General features: G+C 68.7%; 1 protein-coding gene across 10 annotated transcripts in view; it reads left to right on the top strand.

Annotated features, from left to right (window-relative positions):
• Positions 1-13276, top strand: part of BRSK2 (BR serine/threonine kinase 2) — a 69274-nt gene that overhangs the window by 44952 nt on the left and 11046 nt on the right. For 4 of the 10 annotated variants that reach the window (XR_015549684.1, XM_087422390.1, XM_087422387.1 and 1 more), the window contains 13 exons: positions 2037-2177; positions 2675-2791; positions 3489-3522; positions 3636-3704; positions 4154-4300; positions 5619-5650; positions 6009-6173; positions 6305-6402; positions 6481-6631; positions 8628-8693; positions 10834-10894; positions 11296-11872; positions 12520-12568. Coding sequence is in view for 8 of the 10 variants with exons in the window: in XM_087422390.1 (XP_087278516.1) it covers positions 2037-2177; positions 2675-2791; positions 3489-3522; positions 3636-3704; positions 4154-4300; positions 5619-5650; positions 6009-6173; positions 6305-6402; positions 6481-6631; positions 8628-8693; positions 10834-10894; positions 11296-11872; positions 12520-12568 (1707 nt within the window). In the remaining 2 variants the exon portion in view is untranslated. The remainder of the gene's footprint in view (positions 1-2036; positions 2178-2674; positions 2792-3488; positions 3523-3635; positions 3705-4153; positions 4301-5618; positions 5651-6008; positions 6174-6304; positions 6403-6480; positions 6632-8627; positions 8694-10833; positions 10895-11295; positions 11873-12519; positions 12569-13276) is intronic. The other 6 variants (XR_015549685.1, XM_087422395.1, XM_087422393.1 and 3 more) reach the window with 3 other exon arrangements.

The following is a 13276-nucleotide window of genomic DNA, read 5'->3' as shown; positions in this document are numbered from 1 at the left end:
GGGGTGACGTCAGGGGAGTGTCCAGCTCTGCCACTGCTGCGTGTGTGACTGTAGGAAAGACCCTGGCTCGCTATGCCGTGTCCCTGAGGGCGGAGGCTCTAGGCCCCTTCCTCGGGGACGTGTGGGTTGAGCCAGGACACGAGGCCAGGGGCTGGCTCGACCCCCTAGCCCGGCCCTGACCTCCGGCCACCTGGCCTCCTAGCAGCCTGGGTGCCCAATGCAGGCCGACCGGCTGCCCACGTGGCTGTCCTCAGCCCCTGGGCCCTGCTCTGGGCAGTGGAGGTAGGGCAGGAAGCCAGTGCGAGGGCAGCCCTGGGGGAGCAGGGAGGCTTGGGGCCCAGTCCCCCACCCAGGTTACACTCTCTGTACCTCAGTTTCCTCTTGTGTCACCATTGTGCCAGCCAGGGTCCCAGCGGGGCACAATGGCCAACTCCGAGTGCTTAATGAGGGCAGGGTGAGAGGAGACACCCCGCATGGGGGACCTTGGTCACCACAGACCTGGGTCCTGACACTGGCGGGCTGGTGGAGCTCGGCCACTGTCAGAACCGTGACGAGGGCGCAGTGGGGACTCACGGCTGCTCCTGCCCCACCGCCATCGGCCTGACCGGCCGCCTTGCGGTGTCTTGGTGATGTCCCGTGAGTTTGGGGTGCAGGGTGCGGGGCTGTGCCCACCTCCACCCAGCACGCAGGAGACCCCTCACAGCTGCGCGGCTGCTGAGACACTACGAGGGCAGCACACGGGGATGGGCAGAGCCTGGGTCGAGGAGGCCAGCCTGGGGGCAGGAAGCAGGGGAGGGGCCTGGGACAGCAGGCCAGACGGGCACAGGCCAGGCAGAGGTGACGGGAACAGGGTGCCCAGACGAGGGTGGACAGGTGGCCGGTCCCGGGGGTCCCAGGTTCCAGGTGCCCCTGCTCTTCTGCAGACAGGCTCCTTGTGCCCCAGGGTCCCCAGCCCCACTGACCCCTTGGTTCCTGCAAGACCAGCCCTTGGGACGGCTGCTCCCCCCACTTCTGCCCCCGTGGCCAGCTGGGTGTGTCTGAGGCCCTTGCCAGCCCTTGTCCCATGTGTCTCTCCTGCACTGTCCTCTCTTTTCACACCCACCCGGGACCACCACCCTCGCTGGCTCCCGCCAGCGCCTCCTGAGGTGTGTGCTCAGTGACCCTTCCAGGGTCCCCTGAGGCCCTGCAGGCATCAGTGTCCATCGTCCCATGCCCGCCCACCCACTTCCCCTGGAAACCAGCCCCTCAGGCTCCACCACAGAGGCTCAGCTCGGACACAGCCTGCTTCTTACTCCCCGCCTTCAGAGGGGCACGGGGTCCCCCCAGCCACCGTCACCCCGGCCAGAGCCTGGACACCTTCCTCCCCCTGACCTCCCCATCCCATCTCGCCCCCCACCCCACGGCCCTGCACAGCTGCTCAGAGGGCCTTGGTCCCTGGGCCCCTGCCTGGTGCCATGATACAGCGTGTGGGGGCGGCGCCAGGGCACCTGGCTGAGCAGGGGGGTCCAGTCCCTCCAGCAGCACCCCCGGCACTGCTCCAGCGGCACTGGCCCCAGTTGAGGGCAGTTGCCACCTGCCAGCTGGGCCAAGCCCTCCTCCCAGCCCCTCCCCTCCATCTTCCGAGACCCTGTTTGAGGGGGGCCTCCCCAGGGCGCCCGGCTGCACCCTGCTGGCCCCTGGCCCACTCTGTTTTGAGGTCTGTCCTGCTGCCCAGGGCTCCCTGAGGGCCCAACTGTCTGACTCGTCCCCGTGTAGGGAGCCCCACCTGGGCTGGCCAGGGAGGGCCTGGAAGGGCCAAGGCCACGTCTTGCACGGGGTCAGCAGCCCTCTGGTCAGGTGCCCCCCTCGCCTGGGCCAGCATCCCTCAGCTGGGGGCCGTGCGGCCCTGCTCCCAGGCCCCGGGCACCACAGGGCCACAGGCCGCCCTCGGGGGGCCCTCCTGCTGTGGGCGCAGGGACGCAGTGGGGGCTCAGCTGGGGGCCCCAAGGTGGGCCAGGCGCCCGCGTGTGCACACCAACGCCCACCCGTCCCCACAGATATCTGGTGCTAGAACATGTGTCTGGAGGCGAGCTCTTCGACTACCTGGTCAAGAAGGGGAGGCTGACCCCCAAAGAAGCCCGCAAGTTCTTCCGGCAGATCATCTCCGCGCTGGACTTCTGCCACAGCCACTCCATATGGTGCGTGCCCCCACGTGCCCCCACACCCCGGGTGCAGCGGCCCCAGGTGCCCCCAGTCCCCCCCAGGCGTGCCCCCCCATGCTTGCACTCTCCCGCCCCGTCCCCCTGGAGCAGACAGCACGTCCTTTACTGACTCCTCAGGGGCATGAGGACATTTTCTGCCAGGTGACCACCCAAGGCTTGGGAGCCCGAGCCCCTCCTCGGCTTTTTCAGGGGTCGGGCCCCAGGTTGGCCTCCGCCCAGAGCAGGTGTGAGGGAAGCAGCGAAGGGGACGGGGCCCCAGGGAGCAAAGTAGAGCCTGCCCAGGGGCCACAGGAGCAGGTGGTGTGACCTGAGAGACCCCTGTCCCTCCACCCCGCAGACGAGAACCAGGCAGCCTCATGTGATGGGCTGCCTGTGACATCACCGGGCTGGGCTGCCACTGCCCCGTGCCGTGTGATGGGTGTGGGAGGGGAGGCGGCTCTAGGCCGGCCGGCCTCACTCGCCGTGCTTCCCAGCCACAGGGATCTGAAGCCGGAGAACCTGCTGCTGGATGAGAAGAACAACATCCGCGTCGCAGACTTCGGCATGGCGTCTCTGCAGGTGGGGGACAGCCTGCTGGAGACCAGCTGCGGGTGAGTGGCGCCTGCCCCTCCTAGCCAGCCGCCGCGGCCTGGCGCCCCCTCCTGGCCGCTGCTAGTTCTACACAGACGGGGAGAGGCGGCCCAGATGCTGCTGCCCCCAGCGCAGCCTGTGGATGCCGCGAGGGGTCTCTGTGTCCACCCAGCCAGGTGGCCTGCAGCCCCAGGGCCCCCCTCCAGCCTCCCACGGCCTGGGCTGGAGGCAGGACCCCTGGCTCTGGCCCCGGCTCGTGTGCGGTTCAGTGAAGGAGTGGCAGGCAACCCCCTGGGCCAGACCCTCCCTTGCTCTCCTCCAGCCCCGGAAGGCAGGCCCAGCCCCGCGGCTGCTGCCGGGCAGTTTCCTGCTCTGTGCACCCTCAGCAGTGGGGCCCAGGCTGGGACCCCAGGACGTGCCCCGGGGGCCTTCCTCTGACGCCCATCTCCTTGGACCAGGATGGATGGGCAGACAGCCCTGAGCATGGAGAAGCCCCCGCCTCCCAGGCCTCAGTCTCCCCCCAGGAGCATGCAGGGGATTAGGCTGTGGGGGTGTTGGCACCAAAGCCCCTTGAGCCTCCTGAAGGGCCTGAGGGCCCACAGTGGGGCCTCCACCCTGGGCACGTGTGGGGAGCAGGGAGGCCCCCCGGGACAGCCCAGAAGTCCAGGCGGGACAGCCAGTGCTGAGCCTGGGCCCTGACTGCCCGTTTCCCTTCAGGTCCCCCCACTACGCCTGCCCTGAGGTGATCCGGGTAAGTAGCCATTGTCGCCCCGGCCCTCGCGGGCCCCCAGACCCTGGACGGCCCACGCCGTGACTCCCTCCCTGACCCTGGCATGCGCCCTGCCAACCGCACTGTGTCCGCAGGGGGAAAAGTATGACGGCCGCAAGGCGGACGTGTGGAGCTGCGGTGTGATCCTATTCGCCTTGCTGGTGGTGAGATCCCCGCCCTCCCCGGCCCTCCCCTCCATCCCCGCCCCGCCCCCTCCATCCCTGCCCCCATTTCTATCCCCGCCCACCCCTCCCCCTCCATATCTGTCCCCTCCCCTCCATCCCCACCCCTCCTCTCCCCCTCCATCTCTGTCCCCTCCTCTCCATCCCCACCCCTCCCCTCCATCCCCACCTCCCCCTCCATATCTGTCCCTCCCCTCCATCCCCACCCCTCCCCTCCATCCCCACCCCTCCTCTCCCCCTCCATCTCTGTCCCCTCCCTCCATCCCCGCCCCTCCCCTCCATCCCCGCCCCTCCCCCTCCATATCTGTCCCCTCCCCCTCCATCCCCGCCCCTCCCCCTCCATCCCCGCCCCTCCATGTCCGTCCCCGCCCCCTCCGTCCTTCCCTCCTGGCCGGCCTTCCGCCCCGTGGTGACCCCGTCCCGGCCGGCAGGGGGCGCTGCCCTTCGACGACGACAACCTGCGGCAGCTGCTGGAGAAGGTGAAGCGGGGCGTGTTCCACATGCCGCACTTCATCCCGCCCGACTGCCAGAGCCTGCTGCGCGGCATGATCGAGGTGGACGCCGCGCGCCGCCTCACGGTGCGTCCCGGGCCGGCGGGCCTGACCTCCCGCCCCCAAGCCCGTGTCTGGGGCCGGAGGCTCCGTCTCCATCGCCGCCTCCCGAGAGGGGGGCTGGCGCGCACGGAGACCCCACCTGTGCCCGCGAGTGTGTACGGGGAGCCCTGGGTGTGTGGGGGTGCGCGTAAGGGTGTGTGAACTCACATGTGAGAGTGCGTGCACAGCTGTGTGTGCACAGGCGTGCGTGGGTACATGAACAGGTGTGTGTGGGCATGTGCATGGGTGTGAGTGTGTATGCGCAGGTGTGCAAGCACATGGGCACAGATGTGTCCACGTGTGCATGGGTGTGAGCATGTGCTGGGTGTGGGCACGTGCATGGTCCTCCGCCTGCCAGTGTGGTTCTGGGGTGCTGGGTGGGCCCGGAAGGCGGGCGTCTGCTGTTAGTGGCCCTGGTCTCCTGACGGTTTCTAAGCCGAGCCCTCAGCATGACCCACTCCCACGGCTGGGGGCTGGGGTGGGAGGGTCTGAGGGAAGCCCCCACTTCTAAAAGAAGCCCAGGGCCAGCCGTCTCGGCCTCCTCCTTGGGGCTCGGCTGGTGCCAGGATGGTAGGTCCCCAGGACAAGGGCAGCAGGACTCCCCTGGGCTGGTGTCTCCAGGATGGGGGCGGCCTGGTGCCCCAGCGGCAGCCCTCTCCCACTCTCCTGGACAAAGCTGTCCTCAGTCGGGTGGAGAGCTGGGCTCTCTGAGCCTCCTGCTCACACCTGCACCCCAGCCCCTCCTGTGCAGGTGGACCGGGCCCTGGCTGCTTCCCTGCTCTCCTCCCTCACCCCTCCTTCCCTGAGTCCCAAGAGGGACCCGGCAGCACAGGCCACCAGGCCCCCTCACTGCCTGCCTGCAGTGCCCACCCCTCCCCTCCCAGCTTCCTGCTTTCTCTAGGTTGGCGTTTCCTCTTCCACTGGGGTAGGCAGGTCAGGGGTGCTAGCCTGGAGTCTCTGGGAATGCAACCCTCCCCCTCCCCCTCCCCTCCTCCCCTCCCCGCCCCCTCCCCTCCTCTCCTCTCACTCCCCTTCTCCTCCTCCTCCTCCACCCCCTCCCCTCCCTCTCTTCCTCCTCCTCCCCATCCTCCCCTTCCCTTTCCTCTCCCTCCCCACTCTCCCCTCCCTCTCCCCCTCTCCTGTCCTCCCTCCATCTCAGTCCTCTTCTCCACCCTCTCCCCCTCCCCTCTTTCCAGCTCCTGTTCCCTTCTCCTCCCCATGCCTCCCCCTCCTGCTCCCTCTGGCCTTCTAATGTGGGCTCTCTTCTTCCTCCTACTAACTCCCTGTTTCTCTTTCCTCGTAGCTAGAGCACATTCAGAAACACACATGGTATATGTAAGTAGCTTCTCCTCCCCCTCACCACCTGCTTTGCCTGTGGCTGTGGCCCCAAGGGCCTGCTAGGGAAGGCGAAGGGAGAATCCAGCGCAGGCCTGCCCCAGCCTTGGGCCGCCTGGCCGGCCAGCGCTCAGGGACCCTGGGCCAGCCTGTGCTGGGCACAAGCGGGGTGCAGGAGGCGTGCAGGGGCCAGACACAGGCAGGGCGCAGGAGGTGTGCAGGGGCCGGGCACAGGCGGGGCGCAGGACTCAGGGTCCCCAGGAAGGGGTGGGCCTCCTGCCCTCTGGCTGCCTCAGGGTGGGGGTGGAGCACCCCGCCGGCCGGCCGAGGGGAGTGACAGCTGCCCTGTGGTCCACAGAGGGGGCAAGAATGAGCCGGAGCCAGAGCAGCCCATCCCCCGCAAGGTGCAGATCCGCTCGCTGCCCAGCCTGGAGGACATCGACCCCGACGTGCTGGACAGCATGCACTCGCTGGGCTGCTTCCGCGACCGCAACAAGCTGCTGCAGGACCTGCTGTCTGAGGAGTGCGTCCAGCGGGGCGCCCCCGGGCAGGCGGCGGAGGCGGTGGGGAGTGGGGGCCGTGGGGGAACACGGGGTGGCCCGGGACTGCCGCCCAGGAGCGGACGCGCCCGTGTGCGCCTGTCGCCCGCTGCAGGGAGAACCAGGAGAAGATGATCTACTTCCTCCTCCTGGACCGGAAGGAGCGGTACCCGAGCCACGAGGACGAGGACCTGCCCCCCCGGAACGAAATAGGTACGGCCTTGGGGGCCCGGCCACGCGCTCCGCTCTGGCCCCACGGGCTGCCCGGCCCTGACCCCCGTCTGCACGCAGACCCTCCCCGGAAGCGCGTGGACTCCCCGATGCTGAACCGGCACGGCAAGCGACGGCCCGAGCGTAAGTCCATGGAGGTGCTCAGCGTGACGGACGGCGGCTCCCCGGTGCCCGCGCGGAGGGCCATCGAGATGGCTCAGCACGGCCAGAGGTGCGTGCCCGCCGGAGGACCCTGCGCCCCGGCTCCTGCGCCCTGGCCTGGTCAGCGTCGCACCCTCACAGGCAGTCTGGGCCCGGCCTGGCGCATTTCTGCTCCCTGGCCCTGGGCTGCGCCGAGACCACTGGGTGGGGTGGACTGTGCTGTGCTGAGGGCTGGGCTGCTTCCGCTGCACTGGCTGAGCTGGCTGGGCTGGACTGGGCTGGACTGGGCAAGCTAGGCTGGGCTGGACTGGGCTGAGCTGAAATGGACTGAACTGAGTTGGACTGCACTGGACTGGGCTGGACTAGGCTGAAGTGGACTAAGCTGAGCTGCACTAGACTGGACTGAGCTGGGCTGAGCTGAAATGGACTGGACTGGACTAGACTGGGCTGGACTAAGCTGAGCTGGACTAGACTGGGCTGAGCTGGCCTGAGCTGGGCTGAATGGGGCTGGGCTGGAGTGGACTGGGCTGAGCTGGACTAGATTGGGCTGGGCTGGGCTGGACTAGACGGGACTGGGCTGGACTGGACTGAGCTGGGCTGAGCTGAAATGGACTGGACTGGACTAAGCTGAGCTGGACTAGACTGGGCTGAGCTGGACTAAACTGGACTGAGCTGGCCTGAGCTGGGCTGGATGGGGCTGGGCTGGACTGGACTGGGCTGAGCTGGATTAAACTGGGCTGAGCTGGACTAGATTGGGCTGGGCTGGGCTGGGCTGGACTAGACGGGACTGGGCTGGACTGGACTGGTCTGCACTGAGCTGAGCTGGACTGGGCTGGGCTTGGCTGGACTGGGCTGGGCTGGACTGAGCTGGGCTGGGCTGGGCTGTCCTGTCCTGTCCTGTCCTGTCCCCAGTCGACCCTGGCCCAACCTTTAGTCACCTGTTGCAGGCAGTGTTGGGCAGGGACGTGGAAGTGGGGGGCGATGAGCAGGTCTGGCTGTCCCGCAGACCCCTTGGAGGAAGAAAGTGGTCTGGGTCCTGCAGAGCCTCAGCTCTGGCAGATCTTCAGTCTGGTGCTGAGTGTGGCCTGTTGGGGGCGAGGCCCGGCGTTCCTGCCCAGTGGGGGCTTCAGCTGTCTGGACACAGCCCTGGGGCCCGGGAGCACTGTGGGAGGTCCCAGCAGCCTGGGCCACCCCTGGTCAGCTGGTGCTGGGTGCTGGGGCCGGCCAGGCCTCCTGAGGAATTTGCCAGAAAACAAGAACCACAGGGCAGCTGGGCCACCATCAGGACGAAAGTGGGCAGGTGGTCTATAGCCCCTGGGTGGTCCCAGGCCCTCCCCAGGGAACAGGGCTGGCTCGGCCTCCGACCTGGGGTCCCGGCCCTCCAGGGCCTCCTTTCGGGTCTCCAGACAGCGTGGCCACTGCCCGGCTCCCGCACTGGGCTGGCGAGGGGGCAGCAGGAGGCCTTGTGTCCCGCTTGTTGTGGGCACACCCCCTGCAGGCCCCCAGGGAAGTGTGGCCCCTCCAGCGGCCCAGCCCGCCTTCCTGAGCCTTGGAACCCACAGGGAAGGCTGAGTGCTGACCCGGCCTCCCTGGACCAGCGGCCCCGCAGCCTTCCCACCCCATCCGCCTGGGGCAGGGGCAGGCCTGGCATGGGAGCCCCCCTGCCGTGGCTTCTGCTCTGCCTTCCAGGCCCTGTTGCCTCGGGAGCAGGGGTGCTGGGTTGGGGTACAGACCATCCCAATGGCTGAAAGCCCCTTCCTCTCGGCTCCCCCACTGCTGCTCCCTGGCTCTGCTGCCTCTCCTGGCTTGGCTACTGGCACTGGGCCACAACGGGCCACCTCCTGGGCATCCTCTAGGGCCTGGCCAGCCGCCCTGCCCAGCAGATCACCAGGGCAGGGTGTGCTGTGGCCCCAGTGCTCTCCTGCTTGACTTCCCCTGGCATCGGTGTGCCCTGGCGGGGGGCTGGGTGCCCGCGCCCAGCCCGGAGCCGTGTGGAGGTCAGGCCTGCTGGGCCGCCAGCGGGGCTGCGTCAGTAACTCTCTTTTCTCGCTTTGTTCCCGCTGTAGTAAAGCAATGTTCAGTAAAAGCCTGGATATCGCTGAAGCCCACCCCCAATTCAGCAAAGAAGACAGGTATACACTCTGCCCACCCACCCCCGCCCCCGCCCCAACGGCCACAGCAGGCCTGGCGGCAGGGCTGGGCCTGAGGCCAGGGAAGGGCCCGGCCAGGCTAGGCAGAGCCCAGCAGGAGTGGGCTGCTGGGGCGAGGCCGAGGGCCAGCCCGCGAGAGGCAAGGAGACCCACAGCGCTCTCCTGGCCCTGGGACCCCTGGTGGCTGCAGGCCGTGAGGCCCTTCTGGCCTGCCCTCGCCCTGTGGCCCGTGGGCCTCCGTGGCCCTGGTTTACCACCCCCCCGCCTGCCGTCCCGCATGGCCCCTGGGTCCTGGGGCCGTCCTGCAGCCCACAGGGCCTGAGTGCACACGGCAGCCAGGGTGGCTTGGCCGTCCCCAGTCCTGCAGGCTGCAGGCTCCCCAGGAGGCAGCAGGAGGTGGGATGGTCCTGAGGTCTCTGTGCCAGGCCAGCCTTCCCCAGTCCCCCGCCCTGCACCTGCAGGGTCTGCTGCCCGCGGGTGGCAGTGGTCAGGCTTCGCCCCTGTCTCCCTGCCTGGCCCCGCCTGTTCTGGATGCTGGCGCCGTCCTTCCTGTCCTGGGCAGTTGCAGCCTAGTTTCCGGGGGCCTTCTGGTTAGATGGGTGCGGACACGTCTCCCACCCGCTCTTCCTCCTGCTGTGGCCCTTCTCCTTTCTTTGTGCCAAGCGACAAGCTCGTGGCTGACTCAGTGGGAGGCCTTGCTCATGGCTGCTGCCCCTGTTGGCCTGTGGCTGCTGGGGCGGGCACCAGCTGGGACCGACCAGCCCCTAGCTCCCTTCATAGCATCTGAAAGCTTTGGGCCCTGGCCTGGCTCTGGGTGCTGTCCTGGCCGTGGGCTGGGGGGCTGGGAGCAGGTGGTGCTGTCCCCGGCTCCGTGGCTGTCAGGTCAAGAGGTTGACACCGATGGCCACAGGGTCCCAACCCACAGGTGCCGGCCTGGGCTCAGCTCCTTCCCGAGGCACAGGGGCCAGGCCACCGTGTGGGTGGGTGAGACCCCTCCTGAGGCCGGGCGGTCCGCACGGACAGTCACTTGCTCTCTTGTGGCCCTCCCATCTCCTGTGGCTGCCTCGCTCCCCCTCGCGTTTCCCCCTCTAGAGACCGTGGGTGCCGGTGCCCAGGGGTGAGAGGGCGTTGCTTCCCCTCGGGCCGTGCCTGTGGGTGCCTGGTTCCTGCCTTACGGGCTGAGCGGTTTGGGGGGGAGAGGCCCCCAAGTGCCTGGTTCCCGCCCCACGGGCTGAGCAGTGTGGTGGGCAGAGGCCCACGGGTGACTGGTTCCCACTTCGTAGGCCAGGCGGTGGCAGGGGAGAGGCCCGCGGGTGCCCGGTTCCTGCCCCACGGGCTGAGTGGTGTGGTGGTGAGAGGCCCCCAGGTGCCTGGTTCCTGCCTGGCAGGGGCGACGTCTACGTGTGTGTCTCAGCCGGGCACACTGGGCCAGTGCCTCTCTTTGGCCATACCCCAGCCAGGTCTTCGGGCCACATGGGCCAGTGGTGGACAAGGCCCACAGTCCCCACCAGCGCCCACCCCAGCCTCGTCTTGCCCAGGCCCTCCTGGTGTGAGTGAGGACCAGGCCGTGGGCTGGCCTCCTGTGGGCAGCTCTGGGCTGGGCAGGTGGGCTGTGGGCGTGGAGGAGCTGGGCCGGTGTCCAGCTGGTGGCCAGCACGCCAGGATGTGAGGGCTGGGGTGAACTCAGCCCTGGGGGTCAGGCCGGGCTCAGGGCAGCCAGGACATGGTATGGACCCAGCACAGGGGCTGGATTCATTTCACAGGAAGCCCTGTGTCCCCTCGTCCCTCAGTCCACCCCAGCCCCAGATGGACCCTTGCTGAGGGCTCCTCTGTGCTGGCCTTGGTCTGGGGCCTCGGACACAGGGCAGCTCACACGCTGCGTGGAGGAGGAGCTCCAAGGCCACCGGCCACAGCCCTGGGGCTCTGACAGGGCCTTAGAGGGGCTGCAGGCTCTCCTGGGCCTGGTGAGAGGCGGGTGGGGACAGCGGGACAGCCCTGGGCGTGGCCGGGCGGGCACCAGCCTGGGGCTCCAGCCTCTTGGAGGGTCCCCCACAGGGGAGAGAGGGGCCGAGAGCCTGCGCCCCTTTCCCGGGCTGACCCACCGCTGCACCTGTGTCCCCAGGTCTAGGTCCATCAGTGGCGCCTCCTCAGGCCTCTCCACCAGCCCGCTCAGCAGCCCCCGGGTGAGTGACCCACCCGCCCCACCACCGGCTCCCAAACAAAGGTGCCCGCGCCTCGGCAGCCGGCAGGCACCGGGTGGGGGGAGGCTCGCGGGCCGGAAGCAGGCCCCGCCTCACTTGGTCCCCGCCTGCACTGGAGCCGCCGCGCGGCTGCTGCTGCGCTCGCTAACTGCACGTTTTTGTTTTGTCTGTCTGTCTTCTCGTGTGTCATTCGTTTTTTTTCGTGGCAAACACCCCCCACGCCTGCCTGCCCCCTTGCCCCTGCCTGGGTCCCGGCCTCTCTCTGGTCCTCCTGGTGCTGTGTGCATGCGGGGCGGGGCGGGGCGGGGCATGCACGGTGGCGCTTGGCCCTCTCGGTCTCTGTAACCCCTTGCTCTCCTCCCTGCCCTGCGCCTGCCCTGTAGCCTGTTAGAAAGTTTGTCCTGCCCCCCCCGCCCCCCAAGCTCCCCTTCGTGGCCTGCCCCTCAGCCACCTCCGTGGAGCCCGAAGCTTGTCGGAGCGCCTCGCGGCCCGGACACGTCCTCCCTGCACAGCCCGCCCTGCGGCCCAACCCCAAGACCCAGACCTTGCCGAGCAAGGCCAAGCTGACCGACAGGCCGCTGCAGGGCACCAAGTCCAACCCACTCCCAGCCGGCACCCAGGCCCGGGGCCCTGCCCCGGGGGGCCTTGGCCCCCAGCTGGCCCTGCCCCCTGCCTCGCCAACCCTGCCGGCACCCCCCCATCTCCCGCCCGCCGGGACTGAACCAAACACCAAATCTGTCCCCACCATACAGGTGACCCCTCACCCCTCTCCAAGGGGCAGTCCCCTCCCCACCCCCAAGGGGACGCCCGTGCACACGCCCAAGGAGAGCCCGGCCGGCACGCCCAACCCCACGCCGCCGTCCAGCCCCAGCGTTGGAGGGGTTCCCTGGCGGACGCGGCTCAACTCCATCAAGAACAGCTTCCTGGGGTCACCCCGTTTCCACCGCCGGAAACTGCAAGGTGCGCTTGGCGGACGCGGCAGGGTGCTTGGGGAAAGGGGGCCGCAGGGGAGCCCTGGCTGCCCCTCCCCGTTTGGTGGTTCATCCTGCCAAAAGCACTGGGCAGCGGCCCGTGTCCACTTGGCCAGCACAGGCCCGGGCAGCGCCGCCAGACATCCACGTGTTCCCGAGCCTGCCTACTGTGCATGTCAGGGGCCCGCTCAGAGCTGCCCCACAGATGCGGCCCTGGCCCCTCTTGGCTCCTTTGCTGTTCCTCAGCCCAGTGGCCTCCTTGGGGAGGAGAGCCGGCTGCTGGGTGGGTGTGGGTGGTCAGGAAGCCACGGGGCCAGGGTGGCGGGGGGCAGCCGACCCCTGCATGCTGGGTGCCGAGGGTCACTCGGCACTGCCCGCTGCCTGGGCCCACCAGTCGCACAGCATGGCCGACAGGCGGCACATGGGGGCCAGTGCCATCTGTAGGGGACGGCACGGCTGGCTGGAGGCCAGAGAAGGGGTGGCCTGATTTCAGCACTGGGGGTCAGGATAGCTCCTGGTGGCCTGGAGCTGGTGGTGGACCTGTGCCCTCGGGCGCCGTCACAGCGGGCAGGTGGCAGCCCTGCTGGGGGAGGGCCGCACAGTCACCATGTTTCTCTCCTCGTCCTGTGTGCGCAGTTCCGACGCCAGAGGAGATGTCCAACCTGACCCCGGAGTCGTCCCCAGAGTAAGTGGCCCTGCCCGAGGTCGAGCCAGCCTCCCCTCTGGTGCCCGGACACCCAGTGCGTGGGGGACGCCCGCGGTGGGGGTGGCCCGTGGTGTGGGAGGCCCGCGGTGGACCCTCCATGTGGCAGCCCAGGGGATGCAGTGAGGGCTTCAGGGCCGAGTGCCCCAGCTCCTCCAGTCCTCCTCTTTTCCCTGTGGCCATCCGCTGTCCCCTCTCCCCACCTCCTACCTCGGCCTCCTTCCCAGTGCTCACATCTCTGAGTCTCTCCACTTCAGACGCCGGTCGGGAGCAGGGCCCAGGGGGGTGAGGGAGCCACTTGGGAGGAAAACGTGGCCCTTCCCAGCTGTGCTCAGAAGCCACAGCAGGGATAGGGAGCCCAGGGCGGGCTGGAAGCAAGGGGTGGGCAGCATGGCCGTGCCTCAAAGTGACAGTCCACAGCTGCTGAGAGTCCTAGTCCTCAGCCTTGGTGGCCAGGCTGGCTCACACTTCTCAACGTGCTGGACCTGGGGAGATGGGAAGGACTGGCTGTGGAGCCCACAGGAGGCCGCCTCCGTCAGGGCTTCCCCAGGGCAGAGCCGAGCCTGGAGTGCGGCCGGAGACTCGGGCTTATAGGGGTGGAGGGTCTGCAGGGGAAAATCCGGCGCTGGCCAGGGAGGAGGATCGGCACGGAATGGCCTGGTGGGACGCACGTCCGGAAGGTGGCCGTGG

Source organism: Ceratotherium simum, chromosome 34 (assembly GCF_057802395.1).
Source record: "Ceratotherium simum simum isolate JZ-2026a chromosome 34, ASM5780239v1, whole genome shotgun sequence".
NCBI classification, from domain to species: Eukaryota; Metazoa; Chordata; class Mammalia; order Perissodactyla; family Rhinocerotidae; genus Ceratotherium; species Ceratotherium simum.
This window is presented reverse-complemented; position numbering and strand designations above follow the sequence as displayed.